This window comes from Papio anubis, chromosome 20 (genome assembly GCF_008728515.1).
Source record: "Papio anubis isolate 15944 chromosome 20, Panubis1.0, whole genome shotgun sequence".
NCBI lineage: Eukaryota > Metazoa > Chordata > Mammalia > Primates > Cercopithecidae > Papio > Papio anubis.
The window spans coordinates 9,912,296-9,936,373 of record NC_044995.1 but is presented as its reverse complement, the minus strand read 5'-3'; the positions used below and the strand labels follow the sequence as shown (position 1 = coordinate 9,936,373).

Genomic DNA, 24,078 nt, shown 5'->3' with positions numbered 1-24,078 from the left:
CCCTCACCCTGAGGCCCCTACAGGCCCAGACCCCAAGACCTGCCCCTACTGGCTCCACTGGGCCAGTGACTCCTCAGACATCAGGGTGCCTGTGGAGGGCCTGACTGCAGAGACCAGCATGTGGGCGCAGTAGCATGAGGTCAACAGCCCCGGCCAGATGCTCACAGAGGCCACAGGTGAGAGGGGCGAGAGCACCCCGGGCTTGGGGAGTAGGAGGCCTCTGGCTTCTGGGCTCCACTGATAGGGTGCATGCCTCCATAACAAGAAGGGCTGTGGGAAGGAGGGGATGCTTCCCTTGGCTCTGGAGGCCCGGGGACTATGGCGTGTGGTCTGTGAAGCAGGTTCCCTGTGCACCGGTTACCAACTTACCAGAGCCCGATGAGACAGAACGCCACACATGCAAAAAGTTACATGAAGTGGGCTTGTTCCTCACAGATGGGCAGCAAGGGACAGGATCCATTGTGAGCTGATCCCCCAAGGCTTAGGAAAGTGGTGTAGGCAGGATAGGGTCACAATTGTGTGTGTCTCACTTGTATGGCAGTTGAGGGACCCCAAAAAGTACCCAGCCCTGGGTTTTCTACTCTGGGTGAAACCTGAGTCACTGGGCTCAAGCACTGAGGGGCATTCTGTCTCTAGGGTAGGCAGGAATGGAGCCCAGGCTGCCTGGCCGGTCCCTCCATATCTCGGGGTGTTGCATTCCCAGCACATTCTACAGTTACTTTTGAGAACTACAAGTAAGAGACAACTGGGTCTGTTTAAGGCCACTCAGAGAACCTTCCTGCAGGAACCCTGACCCCCTTCCCTTCCTTTCCTTGCCCGGTCAGGTCGTGGATCTGAGGATACAGGCTTAGACCCCGAGTTCTGTGACACTATGGTGTATATCCCCGCTGGGCCCAGACCCCCACACCTACACCTACTGGGTCCAGTGGGCAGGGACCACAGTCCCCAGTGGGACCAGAAATGTGGCAGAGAGGGAGTCGTGGTGGAGGCCCTGGAATCTGGGGCTTCATAAACCTTCATTGTGTGGGCTGAAAGGTGCGGTGGCTCACGCCTGTAATCCCTGCACTTTGGGAGGCCAAGGTGGGCAGATGACCTGAGGTCAGGAGCTCAAGACCAGCCTGGCCAACATGATGAAACCCTGTCTCTACTAAAAATACAAGAAAATTAGCTGGATGTGGTGGTGCATGCCTGTAATCACAGCTACTCAGGAGACTGAGGCAGGAGAATCGCTTGAACACGGGAGGTGGAGGTTGCAGTGAGCCAAGATCGCGCCACTGCACTCCAGCCTGGGTGACCAGAGCAAAACTCCGTCTCCAAAAATAAATAGCCAGGCATGGTGGCTCACGCCTGTAATCCCAGCACTTTGGGAGGCCAAGGCAGGCAGATCACCAGGTCAGGAGTTCAAGACCAGCCTGGACAACATGATGCAACCCCATCTCTACTAAAAATACAAAAATTAGCCAGGCATGGTGGCACACGACTGTAATCTCAGCTACTCGAGAGCCTGAGGCAGGAGAATCGCTTCAATTCGGGAACTAGAGGTTTCAGTGAGCCTAGATCGTGCCATTGCACTCTAGCCTGGGTGACAAAGTGAGACTCTGTCTCAAATAGCCTGGTGCGGTGGCTTACGCCTGCAATCCCAGCACTTTGGGAGGCCACGGCGGGCGGATCACCTGAGGTAGGGAGTTGGAGACCAGCCTGACCAACATGGAGAAACCCCGTCTCTACTAAAAATATATAACTAGCCGGGTGTGGTGGCACATACTTGTAGAATCACTTGAACCCAGGAGGCGGAGGTTGTGGTGAGCCGAGATCACACCACTGCACTCCAGCCTGGGCAACAAGAGCAAAACTCCGTCTCAAAAATAAATTTTCTGCATCTTAGCAGGTTCTCCTGCCTCCTCTCCAGTTTGTACCCGCCTTCCCCAAGAGTGGGCCGGGCGCGGTGGCTCACGCCTGTAATCCCAGCACTTTGGGAGGCTGAGGCGGGCGGATCACAAGGTCAGGAGATTGAGACCATCCCTGGCTGACATGGTGAAACCCCGTCTCTACCAAAAATACAAAAAAAAATTAGCTGAGTGTGGTGCCACATGCCTGTAGTCCCAGCTACTCAGGAGGCTGAGGCAGGAGAATAGCTTGAACCTGGGAGATGGAGGTTGCAGTGAGCCAAGATCATGTCACTGCACTCCAGTCTGGGCAACAGAGCGAGACTCTGTCTCAAAAAAAAAAAAAAAAAAAAAAAAAAAGAGTGGCCAGTCTCCTGATCTTTATCACCGTAAATTAGTGTAGTCTGTCCTTGAACCTTCTCTAAGGGGAATTATACAGTATATAGTTATTTGATCCTGGCTTTCTTCACTCAACACTGTGGATGAAGTGTGGATCCATGCTGTGTGTTTTTATTTTTATTACTGTGTAGTATTTATCATATGAATGTATTGCAATGTATTGTTTCATCCCTCTCTTCATGAACATTTTGTATTTCTAGTTTTGGGCTCCTATAAATAAAGCTACCATGAACATTTCTGTCCATGTCTTTTGGAGCACACGGAAAGTTCTTTCTCTCAGGTGTCTGCCTAGCAGTGGAATTGCTCAGTGATGATATATGTACCTTTAGCTTTCATAGTTACTGACAAACCATTTCTCAAAGCAGCTTCCCAGGTTACCATCCTGCCAGCAATGTGAGGAAGCTTCATTTGCCCCATATACTTGCAAATAGTTGGTTGTTCGTCTTTTCCATTTTAGTTCTGCTGCTGCAGTGTTTTGATACTTCCTTGTGGTTTAATTTCCATAATGACTAATGAAGTTGAACACCTTCCCATTTGTGTGTGTGTGTGTGTGTGTGTGGCCATTTGGATATCCTTCTTGGTAAAACATCTCTTCAAGTCCATTGCCCATTAAATGGGTCTTCTGCCTCCCTTAATTTGTAGGAAGCCTTTGAAAATATAAAGGGTACAGCTCTTTTATCAGATGTTTGTGTCACTAAGCGTCATCATGGCCTAGTTTTTTTTTTTTTTTTGAGATGGAGTCTCGCTCTGTCACCCAGGCTGGAGTGCAGTGGCGCCATCTTGGCTCACTGCAAGCTCCGCCTCCTGGGTTTATGCCATTCTCCTGCCTCAGCCTCCCCAGCAGCTGGGACTACAGGTGCCCACCGCCACACCCGGCTAATTTTTTGTATTTTTAGTAGAGACGGGGTTTCACGGTATTAGCCAGGATGGTCTCGATCTTCTGACCTTGTGATCTGCCCACCTCGGCCTCCCAAAGTACTGGGATTACAGGCGTGAGCCACCACACCCAGCAATGGCCTAGTTTTAACCCAGGGCTCTGCTAAATCGCATGGGATCACAGATGTGGAAGGGTTTGCTTTCCGAGAGGACTGCAGAGATTTCCCCCACTCCCTGCTCCAGCCTTCCCTTCTCTCATAGAAACAAATGTAGGGAGTCTCTCTGTTCTCCTGCAGAGTCCAGGGTTGCTGGAGAACTGAGAAGGGCTGTGCCATGGTTTCTTCTCAGCACCAAGAAACTGGGTTTTCCCTGAGAATGACAAACTTGTCAGGTGCGCCCCTAACAAATGTGTATTCAGCACCGAGGACAGCGATCCCAGGAGCCGCCAGAGCCTAGAGGCCCAGAAATGGCTGCAAATGGGCGGAACCATGCTCTCTGTCCACCTCTTCCTCTGTGATCTGGGGTTGAGCGTTCCTTGCTTTCTGCTGTGGTTTCACCCCTCAGCTTCGACTTTAACAATAGCATAAGATGAGCAGTAAATACCTAAAATGGAGACCTGATCAAGGAAGGGAGAGGTGGGGACACGTGTGTGTGAGTTCTGGGAAGCCTTTAGGACAACTTCACCCCTCACCTGGGTACCCCGATGAGCATGGTAGGGAGGAGCCCCACGGTCTGCCTTCCTTCACTTCCTTATTCCAGGACACTGGCAAAAATGATGTGGTCCAGTGTGCCCCACAGAAGCTGGCCTCTGTTGGATGTTTCTTGCCTGTGAGATGACTAAGAGCTGTGGCTCCTGGTCTTTCTACCTCCTCACTTCTGACCAGGAACACAGAAAGGTCTCTAGCACCCTTGGATCCTGGAAGGGGAAAGGCAGGAACTCCACAGTCCTTTCCCCTGAGCTACCAAAGCATTCTTCCCCTGCCCCAAGTCAGCGTCATTTGGGGAATGGAGCTGAGAAAACTTACTCTGGGTGTGGAAGAAGGAATTAACCAAACCCAGTGCTCCCTGGGTTCTGAGCAGTGAGGTGGGATTGTGCCATAGTTTTGAATTAAGACTTTGAAAGCACTTTGGGGCCAGGCGTGGTGGCTCACGCCGGTAATCCCAGCACTTTGGGAGGCTGAGGCGGGAGGACCACGAGGTCAGGAGATTGAGACCATCCTGGCTAACATGGTGAAACCCCGTTTCTACTAAAAACACAAAAAATCAAAAAATTAGCCGGGCCTGGTGGAGGGGGCCTGTAGTTCCAGCTACTTGGGAGGCTGAGGCAGGAGAATGGCGTGAACCTGGGAGGTGGAGCTTGCAGTGAGCTGAGATGGCACCACTGCACTACAGCCTGGGTGATAGAGCGAGTCCTGTCTCAAAAAAAAAAAAAAACCACTTTGGGAGACCAAGTGAGGTCAGGAGTTCCAGACCAGACTGGCCAATATGGCGATATATATCTCTACTGAACCTGGCCAATATATCTCTACTGAAAACACAAAAATTAGCCGGTCATGGTGGTGGGTGCCAGTAATCCCAGCTACTCGGGAGGGTGAGGCAGGATAATTGCTTGAACCCGGGAGGTGGAGGTTACAGTGAGCCAAGATCATGCCACTGCACTGCAGCCTGGGAGACAGAGTGAGACTTTGTCTCAGAACAAACAAACAAAACCACCAAGAGATGAATTCACCTGGGGAAGTATGTCGTTTTCAGAAGCCATAAAGCTCATCACTGCTATTATGAACTGAACTACATCCTCCTTCAAAAATTTGTAAGTTGGCGTCCTAACCTCTGGTACCTCAGAATGTGATTGTATTTGGAGATAGGGTCTTTGAAGGAGTGATTAAGTGAAAATGAGGTCAGTTTGGGATTGTGAGGCAGATGGATCGCTTGAGCCCAGGAGTTTGAAATCTACCTAGGCAGCATGGTGAGAACCCCATCTCCAAAAAAAAAAAAAAAAGCCAGGCTGGGCACGGTGGCTGACATTTGTAATCCCAGCACTTTGGGAGGCAGAGGCAGGTGGATCGCTTGAGGTTAGGAGTTCAAGACCAGCCTGGCCAACATGGTGAAACCCTGTCTCTACTTAAAAATACAAAAATTAGGCCAGGCGCAGTGGCTCACGCCTGTAATCCCAGCACTTTGAGAAGCTGAGGCGGGTGGATCACCTGAGGTCAAGAGTTCAAGACCAGCCTGGCCACCATGGTGAAACCCCATCTCAACTAAAAATACAAAAAAGTTAGCTGGGTGTGGTGGTGGGTGCCTGTAATCCCAGCTACTCAGGAGGCTGAGGCAAGAGAATCTCTTGAATACTGGAGGCAGAAGTTGCAGTGAGCCGAGATCACGGCATTGCACTCCAGCCTGGGCGACAGAGCGAGACTCCATCTCAAAAATAAATATTCCAAGAGCCGGTGCCGGTGGCTCCCGCCCTGTAATCCGCCACTTGGGAGGCCGAAGGCGGATCTCAGGTCAGGGAATCAAGACCACAGAGTCCCGTCTCCTACTAAAATACAAAAAGGTGGCGAGGAGGCTGATTGGGTGCATGCCTGTAGTCCCAGCTACTCGGGAGGCTGAGGCAGGGGAAAGAATGGTGAACCGGGAGGTGGAGGCTTACAGGTGGTGAGATGGCGCCCTGCACTCCAGCCTAGAAGACCATGTGAGACTCCGTCTCAAAAGTAAAAGGAATCACTACGGGTGGGCCATCCATGGCCTGGTGTCCTTATTAGAAGAGGAGGTTAGGGCACAGACACATGGAGGACAAGGGAGAAGGTGGCCATCTGCAAACCAAAGGAGAGAGGGCCTCAGGAGGGTCCCAGCCACCCACCTTGTCTGGACCTCCAGCCTCCAGAATGGTGAGAAAACAAATCTCTGCTGTTTTAGATTCACCACGAGATCTATGCTCTTTGTTGCAGTAGCCCTAGCAAACGAATATACCAGTTTTTATGAAAAACCCAACAGTGCCCAGATTCCTGGGTTCTGAACAATTGGGGGATGGAATTTTCTCATAGTCTTTCTTTCTTTCTTTTTCTTTCTTTCTTTCTTTCTTATAGCTTTCTTTCTTTCTTTCTTTCTTTCTTTCCTTCCTTCCTTCCTTCCTTTCTTTCTTTTCTTTCTTTCCTTCCTTCCCCTTCCTTCCTTCCTTCCTTCCTTCCTTCCTTCCTTCCCTCCCCCTCCTTCCTTCCTTCCTTCCTTCTTTTGCTCTTCTTTTCTATCCTTAAGGCTGGGTCTTCTCCACTGGCTTCCGCCCCCTCCTTCATTCTCAAAAGCCCTCCCATGCTGGGCTACAGGCGCCCAAGCCGACTAGGCCTGTCGGATTTACATAGTAGAGACAGGGTTTCACCGTGTGCTTAGGATCAGTCCTGATCTCCCTGTGCTGATCCATGCGTCTACGGCCTTCAAAAGTCTTTGGATTACAGGCTTGAGCCATGGCGCCCAGCCCTTTTGTTTCTGCCCATTTTGAGATGAGGTCTACTCCTATCCCCTGGGCTGGGAGTGCAGTGGCACCATCGGCTCCGCCCTCTGCCTCCGCGTTCCAAAATAATTCTCCTGCCTCAGCCTCCCACGGTAGCTGGGATTGCAGAACGCGCCACCATCACCCAGCTAATCACTTATTTTAATTGCGGGGCAGGGTTTCCACCATCGCCCAAGCCCAGGCTGGTCTGAACTCCCTGACCTCAGAGTGGTCCACCTGCCTCGGCATCCCAAGTGCTGGGATTCAAATTTTAACCCACCCGCCCGGCCCATAGTTTGTACTCCGGGCTCAAAGTTGTGATGTGAATCCCCTCTGGAGAAATATGTTTTTCTGTTCCATGGGACCTTCCAGGGGACATCCCGCCTTCCCCAGCTCCCTCAAGTCACTTTTTCTGTTGATTTCATCAGCCTGTGTTCCCACCACGAGTGCTGCTCTGGGGTGCAGGACGCTCTGGCCCTGGGCTGGTAAGATTCGCTAAAGACGTGTGGTGTGTTCTCTCCTGAGTCTGCGCTTTGTGGGATTGGTGGGGTTTTCCGTCGGGAGCGGCACCAGCCACCCTGGAACCGCACTTCCAGAACCGCGTCAGCACCAAGGACAGCGCCAGGGAGCCTTGGCGGCAGGAACGGAGCCCCAGATGGGGCTGAGAAGTGGAAGAGGGAGGACCGTCGTGCCCTGGAGCCTGCGGCCGCCACGCCCTTATTCCAGCCCCAGCCTTCAACCCACTACACAGACGCCCAGTGAGCACTACGTGCCTCACGCAGGACGGAGGGTGGAGAGTGGGAGGCCCTGGGTGTCAACGTAGGGCCCCGGGAGGTACTGATTGACAGGCAGTAGCCCCCGGGCAGGTCCTGGCAGGCCCCACCTCTGACCTCAGGACACGGTCCAGGCTGTTCCGATTCTGTGCGTGACACCCCCCACGATACAAGTGAAAATCGCCACTCCCTGCCTGCCCTGGTGTTGGCAGCCCACCCCCAAGAGGCTCCCTGCCCTGGCTCCTCATTTCTGGCCTCGGTGCGAGGATGGAGCTAGGAGGACCCCAGCTCTCTTACAAGATGATGAGTCAGGCCCCTGTCACTTCCAGGATCTTTCCATCCTGGCACCCCGCAAGGCCAGGAAGAGCGAAAACACGGGCTGGATTCGGTGGAAACGAGCAACACAGGACACAGCGTGAGGAGCGAGCAAGCCGGAAAACCCGGGTAGGGGTGTGGACTGGTTCACCTGAAATGAGATCAAAGATCTAATCGCGGCCGGGCGTGGTGGCTCATGCCTGTAATCCCAGCACTTTGGGAGGCTGAGGCCGGTGGATCACATGAGGTCAGGAGTTCGAGAACAGCCTAGCCAACATGGCAAAACTCCATCTCTACTAAAAATACAAAAATTAGCTGGGCGTGCGGGCGCATGCCTGTAATCCCAGCTACTCGGGAGGCCAAGGCAGGAGAATCGCTTGAACCCAGGAGGCAGAGGTTGCAGCGAGGCAGAAGTTGCAATGAGCCAAGATGACGCCGCTGCACTCCAGCCTGGGTGACAGAACGAGATTCCATTTCAAAGAAAAAGAAAATCTAGGCCGGGCGCGGTGGCTCAAGCCTGTAATCCCAGCACTTTGGGAGGCCGAGGCGGGCGGATCACAAGGTCAGGAGATCGAGACCATCCTGGCTAACACCGTGAAACCCCGTCTCTACTAAAAAATACAAAATCTAGCCGGGCGTGGTGGCGGGCGCCTGTAGTCCCAGCTACTCGGGAGGCTGAGGCAGGAGAATGGCGTGAACCCGGGGGGCGGAGCTTGCAGTGAGCCGAGATCGCGCCACTGCACTCCAGCCTGGGCGACAGAGCGAGACTCCGTCTCAAAAAAAAAAAAAAAGAAAATCTAATCCCGGATGAGAGTCCAGGGAAAGTGAGAGTGGAGTAAGCTTACATGAAAACGCAGACCAGATCCCCGAGTGTGGACCTGGATAACGTGACACACATAGTCAGATTCAGATTAAGCGATACTGCCTGAGGTTTCATCAGCATTCGGTGTGGAGTTAGCCTGATATCCCCTAAGATGAATAGACTTGTCTCTACCTGGAAGAAGCTTCTTTCACTCTAATAAAAGAAAGGAAAAACAGGCAAAGCCACAGACAATGTGATGAGTATTATAATAAGAGATTTGTTTAGTTTGACTTCAAACATAGGAGGGAATAGCCAACTGTATCTGGGGTCAACCAGAAGTAGAAAGAGAAGTAGGCCCTGGCTGGTGGAGAAAGATTTTACCAGGCAGAGGGAACGGTGTGTGCAAAGGCCCTGAGGTTTGAATCAACCTAGAGTGCTAAGAAAAACATTCACAGACATCTGGGTAGCTGGAGTAAAGATAGGAGAAGAGGCTGGTGAGGTGGGCAGAGAGCAGATCTGAAAGAACTCCAATCTCATGCTAAAGAAATCATTCATTCGGCCGGGCGCGGTGGCTCAAGCCTGTAATCCCAGCACTTTGGGAGGCCGAGATGGGTGGATCCACAGTCAAGGAGGTGAGACCATCCCTGCCTATGCTTTCTGGTGAAAACGCCGTCTCTACTAAAAAATACAAAAAACTAGCGAGGTGGGGCGCCTGTAGTCCCAGCTACTCAAGGAGGCTAGGGCAGGAGAATGGCCGCATAAACCGGAGGCGGAGGCTTTGCAGTGAGCTGAGATCGGCCCTTTCATAGCCACAAACGAGACTCACGTCTCAAAAAAAAAAAAAAAGAAAGAAATCATTCATTCATTCATTCATTCATTCAACAAATCTTACTGAGAAATGAATAAACATCTATAAGTATCCATCCCAGTGAGGATAAATTGCTACCCAGGAGTGAGGGGGAACAGTGTGATGTCTTATGGGTTGATAAGATGACCGAGGTCCCAGACAGTCTAAAGGGAATCAAACTGTTGGAGTAAAGAACACTCTTCATTCAGGCTAACTTCTACAGGCAAAATGCCTTTTCCAGTTCACTTGCTGAATACCAGGGGCCAGAGGCTGTGTTGATTTGCTGAAGAGACCTTACCCTGAGAAGGCCAGCCACCCCCGAAGGTATCACCCTTTCTTTTTTCTTTCTTTTCTTTGTTTATTTTCTTTTCTTTTCTTTTTTTCATCTTTTTTATTTTTGAGATGGGAGTTTCCCTATGTTGCCCAGGCTGGAGTGCAGTGGTGCGATCTCGGCTCACTGCAAGCTCCGCCTCCCGGGTTCACGCCATTCTCCTGCCTCAGCCTCCCGAGTAGCTGGGACAACAGGCGCCCCCACCACACCTGGCTAATTTTTTGTATTTTTAGTAGAGAGGGGGTTTCACCGTGTTAGCCAGGATGGTCTCGATCTCCTGACCTCGTGATCTGCTCACCTCGGCCTCCCAAAGTGCTGGGATTACAGGCGTGAGCCACCAAGCCCGGCTGGTATCACCATTTCTTACTTCTGTCTTCCAAGATCCATCAGCTCCCACACAGATTAATCTTGTGAATCAAAGGATAATGTTCTAGGAATCACCCTCCCATCCACCCCTCCGTGTCTTCCAAGGCTTGATGCTGGTGTTAATCTCTGTGATTCCCTGGGTTGACTATCTGGGAAGGATGATACTATAGTTTGGATCTGTGTCCCCGCCAAATCTCATGTTGAAATGGAATCCCCAGTGTTGGAGGCGGGACTTGGTGGAAGGTGTTTGGATCTTGGGGGTGGACCCCTCGTGAATGATTTAGTACTAAGGAAGGAGACCACTACTCCTGCTGCCCTCCTCCCCCGACCTTGCCTCGTTCACAAGACAGGAGGAAAGAGAGAAAGAAACAAAAGTAAGATAAATAGCCAGACAACCTTGGCACCACCACCCGGCCCTAGGAGTTAAAAAAAGTAATAATACCAAGTCAGAGGTTCCTGCCTGTGGTCCCAGCTACTTTCGGGAGGCTGAGCAGGAGAATAAGCGTGAACCGGGGCCGAACATGATGAGCTGAGATCCGACACACGCGCCTCCCAGCCTGAAGCTGACAAACCGAACTCAGTCTCAAAAATAATAATAATAACATCAACCTGGCCTAAACTACTTGTGTTATCTGTAAATTCAGACACTGTGAAAAAGCATTGTAAAAACTTTTGTTCTGTTGAAAGCTGATGCGTGGCCCCAACCGTTTCCGCGGCACTTGCTCGATTTATCACGACCCTTTCACGTGGACCCTTTAAAGTTGTAAGCCTTTAAAAAGGCCAAGAATTTCTTTTTCAGGGAGCTCGGCTCTTAAGACGCGAGTCTGCCAACACTCCCGGCCGAATATAAAACCTCTTCCTTCTTTAATCTGGTGTCTGAGGAGTTTTGTCTACGGCTGGTCCTGCTACATTTCTTGGTTCCCTGACCGGGAAGCGAGATGATTAAAGGACGGTGGAGGCAGCCCCTTAGGCAGCTTATGCCGGCCCTGTAGAGTATCCCTGCGGGGGACTCTGGCCAGCTTGAGCGACGCGGATGCTGAGAGCGCTCCAGGGTAGGCATTTGTCCCGGTGGCCCGCCTCGTCAGAGCAGTGCACAGCAGGCCCCCGTGGAGGATCAACGCAGTGGCTGAACACCGGGAAGGAACTGGCACTTTAAGTCCGGACATCTGAAACTTGGTAAGACTGGTCTTTGGAACTCGCCCACTCCATTTGAGTGGAAGCGTGGCCTGATCACCCACGGCGTGCCTGTACCGCCACTTTGGTTTTTGTTTTTGATTTGACTTGAATTAATTGCTTCATACTTTGGTTTTAGTTTTTATTTTGACTTGACTTGAATGACTTGATAAACAGGCATGCCTTTATTGGAGTGCCTTTATTTTGACTTGGCTTAAATTGCTTAACGAACAGGTGTGCCTTTAGCAACATTTGGTTTTAGTTTTGGTTTTGATTTCGTGTGAATGAGATGAGTGAGGCTGACCTTTTCCTTCAACTTGTAGTGTGAATGTTTGTTTTGTCTCGAGAGAAAATAGGTCAGACACACAATGGCCACTCTGCTGGGAACTCTGTTAAAATGTTTCCAAAAAAAAAAAGGAAAGTCATCCGTCATCAAAACTTATAAGTAAAATGCGGGTTACCAGAACTAAGAAAGGTTTGCAGGAAATTATAGAGAGTTAAGTTAACCCACCCGGGGTGCAAGATCTGCATGTGAATTAGGGGCACACTTACTCTGTTGAAGACCTGGAATAAAGCCATGTCAAAGTGGTGATGGTGTGCCTAGAACTAGTCTCATTCTGGTGAGGCGAGGGGTTTCCGTGTTAGTCAGGATAGATGCCGATCTCCTGACCTCGTGATCTGCCCGTCTACCGGCCTTAAAGAATGCTGGGATTACGGGCTTGAGGCCCACCGCGCCCGGCAGCCAGTTCACTATATTGGCTCGCGGTTGTCTCGCAGACAAACCAGCGCAAAATTTAGCCCCTGTTTTAGCAGCTTGGCTTGCGGAAAGCCAGAAGTAAAACGGCTTCACCGGCAGACCACAGAGTTGCAAGAATTCCCGGGAAGCCGCCAAGAAGCCAGATTTTGCGGGGCGGTCAGAGATAACGATTCTTTCTCATGTGTCAAAACCTGCCCACAGCTTTACGAGGCCATGGCCCCTCAAACAAAGATTCAAGGGGCTGGCTGCAGCCCCAGGTCGGGTCTCACCTGAGAGGAGGACCAAGTCTTGAGAGACCAAGGAAGTCCAAGATAGTCAGGGTGGGCCAGATCCTGGGTCTTGCTCCCAGGCTGCCATCGTCCTCAGAGGACCCTGTCTATTACCTGCTTAAAGTGACCCACACCCGCCCAAAGGGGAGCCTTGGGCTTTCATCTCTCCAGCCTTGCTTTGGAGTTGGGGAGTCTGCGGCTCCTTAAGCCAGGCTGGAGTGCAGTGCAGCGCGCGATCCTCGGCTCACTGCAAGCTCCGCAGCCTCCCGGGTTCCACGCCCATTCCTCCTGCCTCAGCCTCCTGAAGTAGCTGGGACTACCCCTCCCGCATCCACGGCTAATTTTTTTTTTTGTATTTTTTAGTAGAAATGGGGTTTCCACGTGGTCTCACGATCCTCTGACCTTGAATCCCAGCCCGCCTGCCTCCCCAGGGGCCAACAGGATTACAGGCGTGAGCCACATGTCCAGGCCTTTCTCCAGCCTTTCTTTTTTTTTTTTTTTTTGAGAATGAGGTCATCTGTCACTTAGACTGGTGCGTGGCGGGATCTGCAAAACTGCTGCAAACTCCGCCTCCCGGGTTTCTGCGCCATTCTCCTGCCTCCAGCCTCCCAAGTAGCTGGGACCTGAGGCAGCCAGCCACCTGTGACTAGTTTTTGTATTTTTAGTAGAGCGGGGTTTCACCGTGTGTTAGCCAGGATGGTCTCAATCTCCTGACCTGCCGTGATCCGCCCGGTCCTCGGCCTCCCAAAGTACTTGGGATTACAGGCTTGAGCCACGCGCCCAGCCTCCTCAGCCCTTGCCAGTGATCCTAACTAAACTGGAAGCACACCCTGAACCCGCCCACCTTGCTCTCCACTTCGAGCCCTGTGAAACATAGCTATGAGATGTTGGACTCAGGTTTACTCCTTGACCTGACCTCCAGGACCAGCCTTTGGGCATCATAGACTAGGAGCTATCATTGGGCGGGAACAGCTTCCATCAACCCACAAGGAGAGAGATGTGCAGAGTGATAGGTGGCCAACCCTGGACACTGCATTTGTCGTTAAAGCTGAGCTCATTGCTTTAGTGAGGGCCCTAGTAGTGAAGGTGTGGAGCTGTAAACATTTTACACTGATGACTCTCCCAGTGTGCCTGTTTCACCCTCCAAGTGAATAGAAAAATTATAAAAAGAAAGAGCCGGGGCCGGTATGAAACCTCCCTTTGCCACATAATCCCTCACTGGGAGGCGAAATGGATCAAAGGAGTCAGGAGGTCGAGGCATCCTGGCTAAGCATAGGGTGAAACTCCCTGTCTCTCTAAAACAAATTAGCGAAGGCATCCTGTCAGTCCCAGCTACTTGGGAGGGGCTGAAATAGGAGAATGGCGGACCGAGGGGCTGGGAAGTGGCCACCTCTGCACCAGCCCTAAGATGAACAAAGAACCTCATTGCCAAGCTCTAGGAAAAAGGAGAAAACACCAGAAAATGCAGTTCAGCTTCAGCGTTGGAGGAGTCACACTAGAAGCCACTACAGGGGTTAAGAGCTGAGTAAGAAAAAGAAAAGAAAGACTAGGCCGGGCCGCGGTGGCTCCCAAGCCATCCCAGCACTTTGGGAGGCAGGAGGCAGACGAATCGAGGAATCCCAGGAGATCAGGGTTATCCTGGCTAACACAGTGAAATCCGTCTCTACTAAAAAATATGGTTTGGGGAGGCGGGGTGGGGAGGCGCCCTGTAGTCCCAGCTACTCCAGGGAGGCTGAGGCAGGGAGAATAAGCGTGAACCAGGGAGGCCCGAGGAGCTTGCAGTGAGCCGAGATCCGGCCACTGCACTCTAGCCACAAGAAGGCGTGGCAGCGAGACTCCCTCAAAAAAAAAATAGACTAAGTGAGTACCAAAAGCATCGCAATGTGAGAGGACATGAGCGTGGATGTAAGTCTCCAGAATCAAAGTTAAGGCAAGGATTCAAGAGCTGGACAAGGCTAGAGAGAGATTAATATGCGAGATGCAGAAAGAAAGGACACTAGAAGGGTAAATGTTCACAAGGCAGTAAAGAAAATGGCCAAGACCGCAAGACAAAGAGGCCATTGGCCAAGGGCTGCCTCACCTTGGAGGAACCAGATGCTGATCTGATCAGACTAACAGGAGCTGAAGAATGTAAAGACTAGGGCAGAATATACACCTTCTCATTAGGCTCCCAGGAGCTCATGGTCACATTAGAAGTTAAAAACAGCAAGATTCTGCCGTATCTGGATTCCAATTTCTCGCTGAAGGCTAAGCCACTAAATAGAGTTACAAATGGGGGGAGAAGAATCCCTCCTCTAAGAAACTTAAACAGGAAAAAGAGCCGTACCTTGTGAAAACTTGTTTGTAGACTTTACAGAAGTGCCCCGTGCTGGAGGTTATCGGTACACGCTAGTGCTTGTTTGCTCATTTAAGATAAAATCAGGTTTCTGCCTATGGTCCCCCTCCGAGTCAGGTGCACCCCCATCAAACAAACTAGGTATTTGCCCTATAAGATTTTGTTCAGTCGGCCATCTCCAAATCATAAGTTAAATTAAAGGTGACCTCCAGAAACTAAAGAAATTAACCTTAACAAAAGCAAATGCAGGCTTTAAAAATAGCCATACAACGTGCTCATAATTAAATAAATGAAAATAAAAAACTTCTTCCTTCTTTTTTTTTTTTTTTTTTTTATTGAGAGGGAGTCTCGCTCTGTCGCCCAGGCTGGAGTGCAGTGGCGCGATCTCGGCTCACTGCAAGCTCCGCCTCCCGAGTTCACACCATTCTCCTGCCTCAGCCTCCTGAGTAGCTGGGACTACAGGCGCCCGCCACCACGCCCGGCTAATTTTTTGTATTTTTAGAGATAGGGTTTCACCGTGGTCGCCGATCCACAATATGTGATCCGCTGCCTTTCGGCCTCCAAGAAGTGCTGCTACAGGATTCACCGAGAGCGACCCGGAGCCCACCCAGCCAGCCAACCTCTTCCGTCGGCGCTTTGTCGGTGTCCCCAAGGGTTTTGTCTCGACGGCGGTCCTTTGCGAAGTGCATCCCATGGGTAGAAGGTAGAGCTCGGGCAATGCAGTTGGTACTAAGCCTAAGGTGGCGAAGGCTAAAGGCGTGGTGACTCACACAATCATCTCAGCACTTTAGGGCCGGTGTAATGGATTGCTGGTCGGGAAGTTTGAGACCAGCAGGGCGGCATGGTGAAACCTTATCTCCTACTAAAATAAAATTAGCTGGAGTTAGAACCCGGGAAGTGGAGGTTGCGCGGTGACTAAGATAGTGCCACCTCAGCGCAGGTGACATCGCATTTAATAATAAACCAGGTAACCAAAGAAATTCATCCAGCGTCCTGCGGCTCTCTTGCTTCTATTTTTCGGCGATGTTACCGCCCCGATGCCTGCACTTCACTTCTGCTATGGGTGCGGAAAAACACCTGAGTCTGCTCAGAGGCTGGACAGATCATAACACCATGCATTGCACTTCCTCACAAAGCCAGACCGGAATCCACATTAAGTTAAATCTCTTTCCTCATATGCGCAAATTCCGTCTCAGGGTGTTCTTTTTCTTTTTTCTTTTCTTTTTCTTTTTACGGAACGGAGTGCCCCAGGCCTGCTTCGCCCAGGCTGGAGTGCGGTGGCGGATCCCAGCTCCTGCAAGCTCCGCCTCCAGGGGATTCCGCCATTTCTCCTGCCTCCGGCCTCCCGGAGTAGCTGGGGTTGCACGAAGCCGCCACCGCCCGGCTAGTTTTGTACATTTTTGAAAAGTAGAGAGGCGAGGGGTTTCACTGTGTTAGCAAGGATGGTCTCGATCTCCTGACCTCGTGATCCTCCCGTCTCAGCCTCCCAAAGTGCTGGGATTACAGGCTTGAGCCACTGCGCCCGGCTGCTTTTTGTTTTTTGAGATGGAGTATCCCTCTGTCTGTCACCCAGGCTAGAGTGCAGTGGTGTGATCTCGGCTCACTGCAGCCTCCGCCTCCCCAGTTCAAGTGATTCTCCTGCCTCAGTCTCCTGAGTAGCTGTGATTACAGGTATGCACCATCATGCCCAGCTAATTTTTGTATTTTTTAGTAGAGATGGCCACCACGTTGGCCAGGCTGGTCTTGAACTCCTGACCTCAGGTGATCCGCCCACCTCGGTCTTCCAAAGTGCTGGGATTACAGCCATGAGGCACCATGCCTGGCCAAGGAGTTGGATTTTGAAGAGAAGGCAAGTCGAGTGTGGTAGGATGGTAGGTGTGGAGTCAAGATAAGTAATGTGGTTTTTTCAGACGGGGAGGGTGAGCATGTTTATAAGGTGGAGATCTAGATGGGAGGGAAGAGAGAAAGAAAGAGGGAAAAGAGAGAGAGTGAGTGGGGGAGAGGGAGAGGGAGGAAGGGGGGGAGAGAGAGAGAGAGAGAGAGAGATATCAAAAAGTATAGGGGAGACAGCTGGTGGTGGCTTATGCCTGTAATCCCAGGACTTTGGGAGGCCAAGGTGGGAGGATCACTTAAGCCTAGGAGTTCGAGACCAGTCTGGGCAACATAACAAGACCCCGTCTCTATTTAAAAGAGAAATTTAAGATATAAGAGAGAAACAGAGAAAGTTTAGAACAGAAACCCAAGTGACTGGCAGGAATGACATCTGGTGCCTGCTGAAAGGAAACTTCTCGCAACCAAACCCTTCTGTGTACAGATGGGGAAACCGAGGCTCTCAGAGACAGGGAAACTGACTTCCCAAGAGCAGTGGTGTGAGAACTTATTTATTTATTTTGTTTATTTTGAGACAGAGTCTTCCTCTGTCCCCCAGGCTGGAGTGCAGTGATGCAAACACAGCTCACTGCAGCCTCCACCTCTTGGGCTCAACTGATTCCCCCTCCTCAGCCTCCTGAGGAGCTGAGACCACAGGCATGCACCACCATGCCTGGTAATTTACTTTTACTTTTTATAGAGACGGGATCTCCCTATGTTGCCAGGCTGGTCTTGAACTCCTGGGCTCAAGGGATCCTCTCGCCTCAGCCTCCCAAATTGCTGGAATTACAGACATGAGTAACCATGCCCAGCTGTTTTCTTTTGTGAGACAGGGACTCACTCTGTCACCCAGGCTGGAGTTCAGTGGCACAATCACAGCTTACTGCAGCCTTGACCTCCCAGGCTCAGGTGATCCTCCCACCTCAGCCTCCCGGGTAGCTGGGACTACAGGCGTGCACCATGCCTAGGTAATTTTTTCTTTCTTTTTGTTTTTCTTTGCAAAAGATGGGGTTTTGCTATATCGCCCGGGCTGGTCTCAAACTCCTGGGCTCAAGTGATCTTCCCACTTCAGCCTCCTGAGTAGCTGGGCACACACCAACATGCCCGGCTGGGGTTTGTATTCTTAACTTCCAGACTACATGTGAGATTAAGGCAGTTCACCTGTGCACATAATTAGTAAGTCAACAAAAACACTTTGAAAAGCCCTGGGTGTCAGGCCCCTTCTAAGCACAGGTGACCTAGGGATGAACTAAAAATAAATGTGACTAAGATTCATCAAGTGTTTAAAACGGGCCAGGCTTTGTTCCAAGACTTTCCACGTAGTAACTCATCTATTTATCTTAGCATATTTACAAGGGTGCCCATTCTTTAGAGATGACGAATCTGAGTCACTGAGGACTTAAGTCATTTGCCCAGGGTCAGATGAATATCTGATGATGAATATGAATATGCAGATGATATGCAAATTAGAAGAGTCTGTGATGTGGAAGACAGTGCACAGGGTCCTGACTGGGCTAGAAAGGCCCCGGGCCCAGCGTGGGTCATTTCCAAGCTGAATCCTAATGGAGGAGTAGGTAGGAGACTGCTGGGGGGAAAGTAGGCAGGTGCACCTGGTGGGGGAGACAGTCTAGGCAAAGGCCAGCAGGTGGGAGCCCGCTGCGCTCATTTTGTGAGAGCTGCAGGGGCTTGTGGGAGACAGAGAGGGGAAAGGCGTCAGAGCCTGAATGGGAGAGCGTGCTCCAGGGACGAGGGTCGTGAGGTCTAAGCCCCAGGCTGCTCTTGATATGTGATCACCCAGCAAGGAGACAAGGGAGTCAGCTGGCCTTTCTCTCAACACCCCCCGCTCTCATCCTCTGCCCCACGACCCACGTTCGTGCAGCAGTGGGACGCAGCACCCACTACCTCGGATGCAGAGGGAGATTTCAGGGGACAAAGTGGAGTGGGGCTGGAGAAAGGATCGGAGGCATCTCCAGTGTCAGAGCTAGAGGCAGCGGTGAGGGAGGAAGGTGAGGGCCAGCGGGGCAGGGCTGGGAGCTGGGTTCCACTTCCTCCTCCTCCCCTTCCCGCCCTGGCCTCTGGCTTCACCAATGATCTGGGAAAGGGGAAATTCTTGAGTATAAAGTCCAGCAGGTGGAAGGACCAGGCCTGGGACTCCTGGGTCCCCAGCAGTATCTGGAGGCATGGCTGGGGCTGGCGGGGGCCTCAGGGTCTGGGGGAGCCTGGTGCTGCTGGTAAGTGCTCCCCACCCAGAGCGGGCTCCCAAGGCAGGGACTCCCAGGTCTGAGGGAGAAGGAGCTGGGTCCCTGCACCTCGATCTTGAGGAATTAGGTGCCAAAGATCCCCTGGAGAAGGAAGAGGGCTTCAGGCTTGGCAGAAACTGTAGGAGAGTCTTACACCTGGGCTCTTAGAGACTGCTGTGTCTGCTGCGGGGACACTGGCTTCACCCGGGCTTTTAGAGATTGTTGGCTGCGGCGGGGACACTGGCTTCACCTGGACTCATAGATACTGCCATGTCTGCTGCGGGGACACCGGCTTCACCCGGGGTTTTAGACACTGCTGTGTCTGCTGCGGGGACACCGGCTTCACTGGGACTCCTAGATACTGCCAAGTCTGCTGCGGGGACACTGGCTTCACCTGGGTTCTTAGACACTGCTGTGTCTGCTGCGAGGACACCAGCTTCACCTGGGCTCTTAGACGCTGTTGTGTCTGCTGCACGGGACACTGGCTTCAGGCGACACATAGCTGTGCTCACAATGACTGACAGACAGGGAGCAGCCCCTCCTCCCTCAGACTAGGAGTCCAGACCCCAGCCCCTCTTCCCTCAGACTAGGAGTCCAGACCCCAGCCCCTCTTCCCTCAGACTAGGAGTCCAGATCCCCAGCCCCTCCTCCCTCAGACCCAGGAGTCCAGGCCCCCAACCTCTCCTCCCTCAAACCAGGGGTCCAGATCCCCGCCCCTCCACCCTCAGACCCAGGCCCCCAGCCCCTCCACCCTCAGACCCAGGCCCCCAGGCCCTCCACCCTCAGGCCAAGGTTCCTGTTCCCCAACCTTGGTTTTTTTCTCTCTTCCCAGTGTGTTCATTGCTCTCTGCCCTCGGTTTTCAAGGCCATATATTTCGGGAAATGAAATCATTAATTTTATCTCTCGGCCTTCTTGGGTGGAGCCAACCCCAGCCCCCGACTCCGCCCCTGCCGTGCTCCCCCTTCTCGACCCAGGAAAGATGGTTTGGGTGACCTTCGTGACAGCCAACCTAACGGGGGCCCCACCCTCCCGTGCAAGGGTGACTCACGGGGCGGGGGACCAGCCGCTCCTCCCAGCCCCGCAGCCTCACTGGGTGGGGGAGTGGTAGAGAGGCTGACTCCGTTTTCTCTGGGTTCCCTCCAGGGCCTGTGCAGCTGGACAGGGACCAGGGCGACCGGTGAGTGACCCCTGCCTGAACTCACTGCCCACTCGAAGAGGTGGGACCGCAACTGCCATGAACCTCTGGGGGGTCCGCATGGGGCCCAGTGGTCCGTGGTAGGGCTTATGAGCGCTGTTGTTTCTAGACTCGGGGCACGAGCTCAAGGGGTTGGGAGAGATGGCACTGACCTGGTTCCCTTTTCACCAGACCCTCCTTCCCAATTCTCAGCCCCCAACCCAGTGAGAAACCTGACAGTGGGGAATCAGACCACCAGCTCCATCTCCCTGAGCTGGGAGGTCCTCGATGACCCACAGAACTCCACCTACTGGGTTCAGTGCACTGGAGACTGTGGTAGAAACGAGACACGAACCACAACATACACCGTCACCGTGGATGGACTTAAACCCGGGTCATTGTGTACGTGTTCTGTGTGGGTGGAGAAAGACGGAGTAAACAGCTCTGTGGGGACTGTCACTACTGCCACAGGTAAGAGGCAGCCGCTGTTTTATTTTTATTTCTTTTGTACGGACAGTGGTAGGCGGTGGTTGAAAGCTGACAAAATGCGACAGGTTCTTTAGTCCAATCGAAACACAGTGGAAGCCACACATGAGAATTTCAATTTTTCTGTCAGCCACATAAAAATAAGTAAAAAGAAACTGGTCCGCCTGTCTCTCCAAAAAAATTAAAAAATTAGCTGTGGTGGCGTGTTCCTGTGGTTCCATCTCCTCGGGAGGCTGAGGTGAGAGGATCGCTTGAGCCCGGGAAGCAGAGATTGCAGTGAGCTCTGATTGGACCACTGCACTCCAGCCTGGGCAACAGAGAGAAATCCTGTCTCAAAAACAAACAAAAAAAAAAAAAAGAAAGAGAAAGAAAGAAAGAAACTAAATTACTATGAGATATTTTATGTAGTCCATCAGATACATTTTTTTTTTTTTTGAGACAGAGTCTCGCTCTGTTGCCCAGGTTGGAGTGCAGTGGCATGATCTTGACTCACTGCAACCTCCGCCTCCCAGGTTGAAGCGATTCTCCTGCCTCAGCCTCTCAAGTAGCTGGGATTACAGGCACGTGTCACCATGGCCGGCTGACTTTTGTTTTTTCTCTTTTTTTTTTTTTGAGATGGAGTCTCACTCTGTTGCCCAGGCTGGAGTGCAGTGGACAGATCTCAGCTCACTGCAGCTCAGCCTCCGGTTCTCACCATTCTTCCCTGCTCTCAGCCTCCCTCGGTAGCTGGGACTACAGGCCTCACCTCACCACGCCTCGCTAGTTTTTTATTTTTAGTAGAGACGGGGTTTCACCGTGAAAGTAGCTAGGATGACCTCGGGATCTCCTGACTCGTGGATTCGCTCCTCAGCCGGCCTCCCAAAGTGCTGGGATTACAGGCTTGAGCCATCAAGCTACCGGGTTGATCTCCTGTATTTACTTGAGATGGGGGTTTCATGCTGGGCTGGTGGGCTGGTCTCAACTGCTGACCTCAGGTGATCCACCTGCCTTGGCCTCCCAAATTGCAGGGATTACAGGTGTGAGTTAACACACACAGCAGATACAAAATATTATCACTTTGATACCCACATAAAAGGATCAATAAATATATATACCCCAGTATATACCTTGGCCAAAAACATAGATACAAAGGATTAATGAGATAGTTGACTTTAATTTCCCCAGACCAACTCTCTCAAAAGCCGGGTGCGGATCTCACACCAATGGCTCATCTCATTTCAAAAGCCACATCACGAAAGTGCTCAACACTACATAGAACCTCATGGCTGCCACATTGGACGGTGCAGAGCTGCCCCCTGCCTCCACCCGGGCTGGATCCAGTGGTTGGGCGAAGGGCTGGTGTCTGAGGGCCAGAAACGACAACTCATTTCCCTCCTGTACTGGTTTCTCAGCTCCCAACCCAGTGAGAAACCTGACAGGAAGGCTCAGGACTCAACAGCTCCCTCACCCCTGACCTGGGAGGCTCCCCCCGGACATTGGCCCAGGACTCCACAGAACTCCAACACCTACTGGGTTGAGTACACCAGAGATGGTGGCAGAAGCGGTGACTGGCACAACAGACACCCTCAACATCACTGCGGGATGAACTTTGAACCCGGTCTTTGTACGTGTTTCTTCGTGTGGGTGGGGAAGAATGGAATCAACAGCCCCCGAGACTGGAAATGCCACCACAGGTGAGAGGCAGTCGCCATTTGTTTGATCTCTTTTTTTTTTTTGAGACGGAGTCTGCTTAGCAGCTGGAGTGTAGTGGTCGATTCACACTGCAGCTCAAGTCACTATTTCCTGCCTCATTCTCCAGAGAGTAGCTGGGACTACAGGTGCCCCGGGCCACCTCAGCCTCGGGCTAGTTTTTTTGTATTTTTAGTAGAGACGGGTTTCACCGGTTAGCCAGGATGGTCTCTATCTCCTGACCTCGGATCCGCCCGCTTCGGCTCTCCCAAAGTGTTGGGATTACAGGCTTGAGCCACCACCGCCTGTTTGATCTCTTATTCGCTAAGGGACGGTAGGCAGGAGAATCCGGGCCGATTGTCCAGTCCATAGTCCCTCTTGGGCCACATTGAGCCAGGTACCCACGGCCCACATCTGGGGCAGTCTCAGCTCAGGAGATGAAGAAGGAATGAATGTCCTGCGGTACCCAGCCGCTGTTGGGGCCGGGTTCAGGTCTAGAACGCCTAGAATGTGGACCATAATGCTCAGGAGCATCTTCCTGCACCGACAGGAATGTGTGGGGCCAAGGCATTGTTACCTGAGCTTTCAAGAATGAGATACTGTGAGTGGGGACACTTGACCCTCTGACTCTTCTGGTTCCCAACCGTGTCACATATTGGAGGCTGGAAACGCGAGATCGCCAGTTCCATGGCCCTGATGCGTCAAATAGCCCCCGTGTCTATACCTCCATTATCCAATATGGTAGCCACTAGCCACACATGGCTATTAGATTTAAACTCATTAAAGTTGCATGAAACTGCAAATTCAATTTCATGTTTCATATGTTTGAAAGCCCTGTTGAGGCCAGGCTCGGTGGCTCATGCCTGTAATCCCAGCACTTTGGGAGGCCGAGGCGGGTGGATCACGCAGGTCAGGAGAGGACGACCATCCCCATAACACGTGAAACCCCGCCTCTACTAAAATACAAAAAACTAGCCGGGCGTGGTGGCGGCGCCTGTAGTCCCAGCTACTCGGGAGGCTGAGGCAGGAGAATGGCGGGAACCCGGGGGGGAGCTTGCAGTGAGCCAAGATCACGCCACTGCACTCCAGCCTGGGCGGAAAAAAAAAAAAAAGAAAGCCCTGTTGAACGGCTTCCATTTCCTTCGCTCTTCTCCTACCATACTTGAAGGTGGGAGAACATTTTCGTCATTGAGGAAGCCTGCTTGAAAATGCCGGACTCAGGTCCTTGCTACCTAAAATGTGGTCCGTGTGTAGGTGGCGTCCATGTCTCTGAGATCTGATTGGAAATATATTGGCAAGTGACACTGGTGGGAAAAAAAAGGGTGTGGGGGAGTGCTGACTCTCAGCTCCACCCTAGCCCTGCTGAGTGAGAACCTGCCTTTCACAAGGTCCCCGTGATGTACAGGAAACAAATAAACTAAATTACTATGAGACATTTTATGTAGTCCATCAGACACATTTTTTTTTTCTTGAGACGGAGTCTCTGTCTCCCAGCCTGAAATGCAGTGGTGTGATCTTGACTCACTGCAACCTCCACCTCCTGGGTTCAAGCAATTCTCCTGCCTCAGCATCCCGAGTAGCTGGAACTACAGGCACGTGCCACCATGCCCGGCTAACTTTTGTATTTTTAGTAGAGACAGGGTTTTGCCATGTTGGCCAGGCTGGTCTCCAACTCCTGACCTCAGGTGATCCACCTGCCTTGGCCTCCCAAAGTGCGGGATTAGAGATGTGAGTCACCACGCCCAGCAGATACAAAATATTATCATTTTGACATGTTATCAATATAAAAAGGATCGTTAAATATATACACCGAGTATATACCCACAAAAATAAAAAATATATAAAAAGAATCAATGAGATAGTTGACATTCTTAATTTCACACCAGCTCTTCAAAAGCCGGTGTGGATCTCACACTAATGGCTCATCTCATTTCAAAAAAGCCACATCACGAATGCTCAACACTCACATGGAACTCGTGGCTGCCACATTGGACGGTGCAGAGCTGGGCCTCCCTGCCTCCACC

The 24,078-nt window shown here is 51.7% G+C and overlaps 1 protein-coding gene across 2 annotated transcripts in view; it reads left to right on the top strand.

Annotated features, from left to right (window-relative positions):
• Window positions 1-18,591: 18,591 nt before the first annotated feature.
• PTPRH (protein tyrosine phosphatase receptor type H) overlaps window positions 18,592-24,078 on the top strand; it is a 31,080-nt gene continuing 25,593 nt past the window's right edge. The window contains exons 1-3 of one of the 2 annotated variants that reach the window (XM_031659283.1): window positions 18,592-18,716; window positions 19,870-19,903; window positions 20,114-20,371. In XM_031659283.1, coding sequence (XP_031515143.1) covers window positions 18,666-18,716; window positions 19,870-19,903; window positions 20,114-20,371 — 343 coding nt within the window. In that variant the 5' untranslated portion in view covers window positions 18,592-18,665. The remainder of the gene's footprint in view (window positions 18,717-19,869; window positions 19,904-20,113; window positions 20,372-24,078) is intronic. The other variant, XM_031659284.1, reaches the window with a different exon arrangement.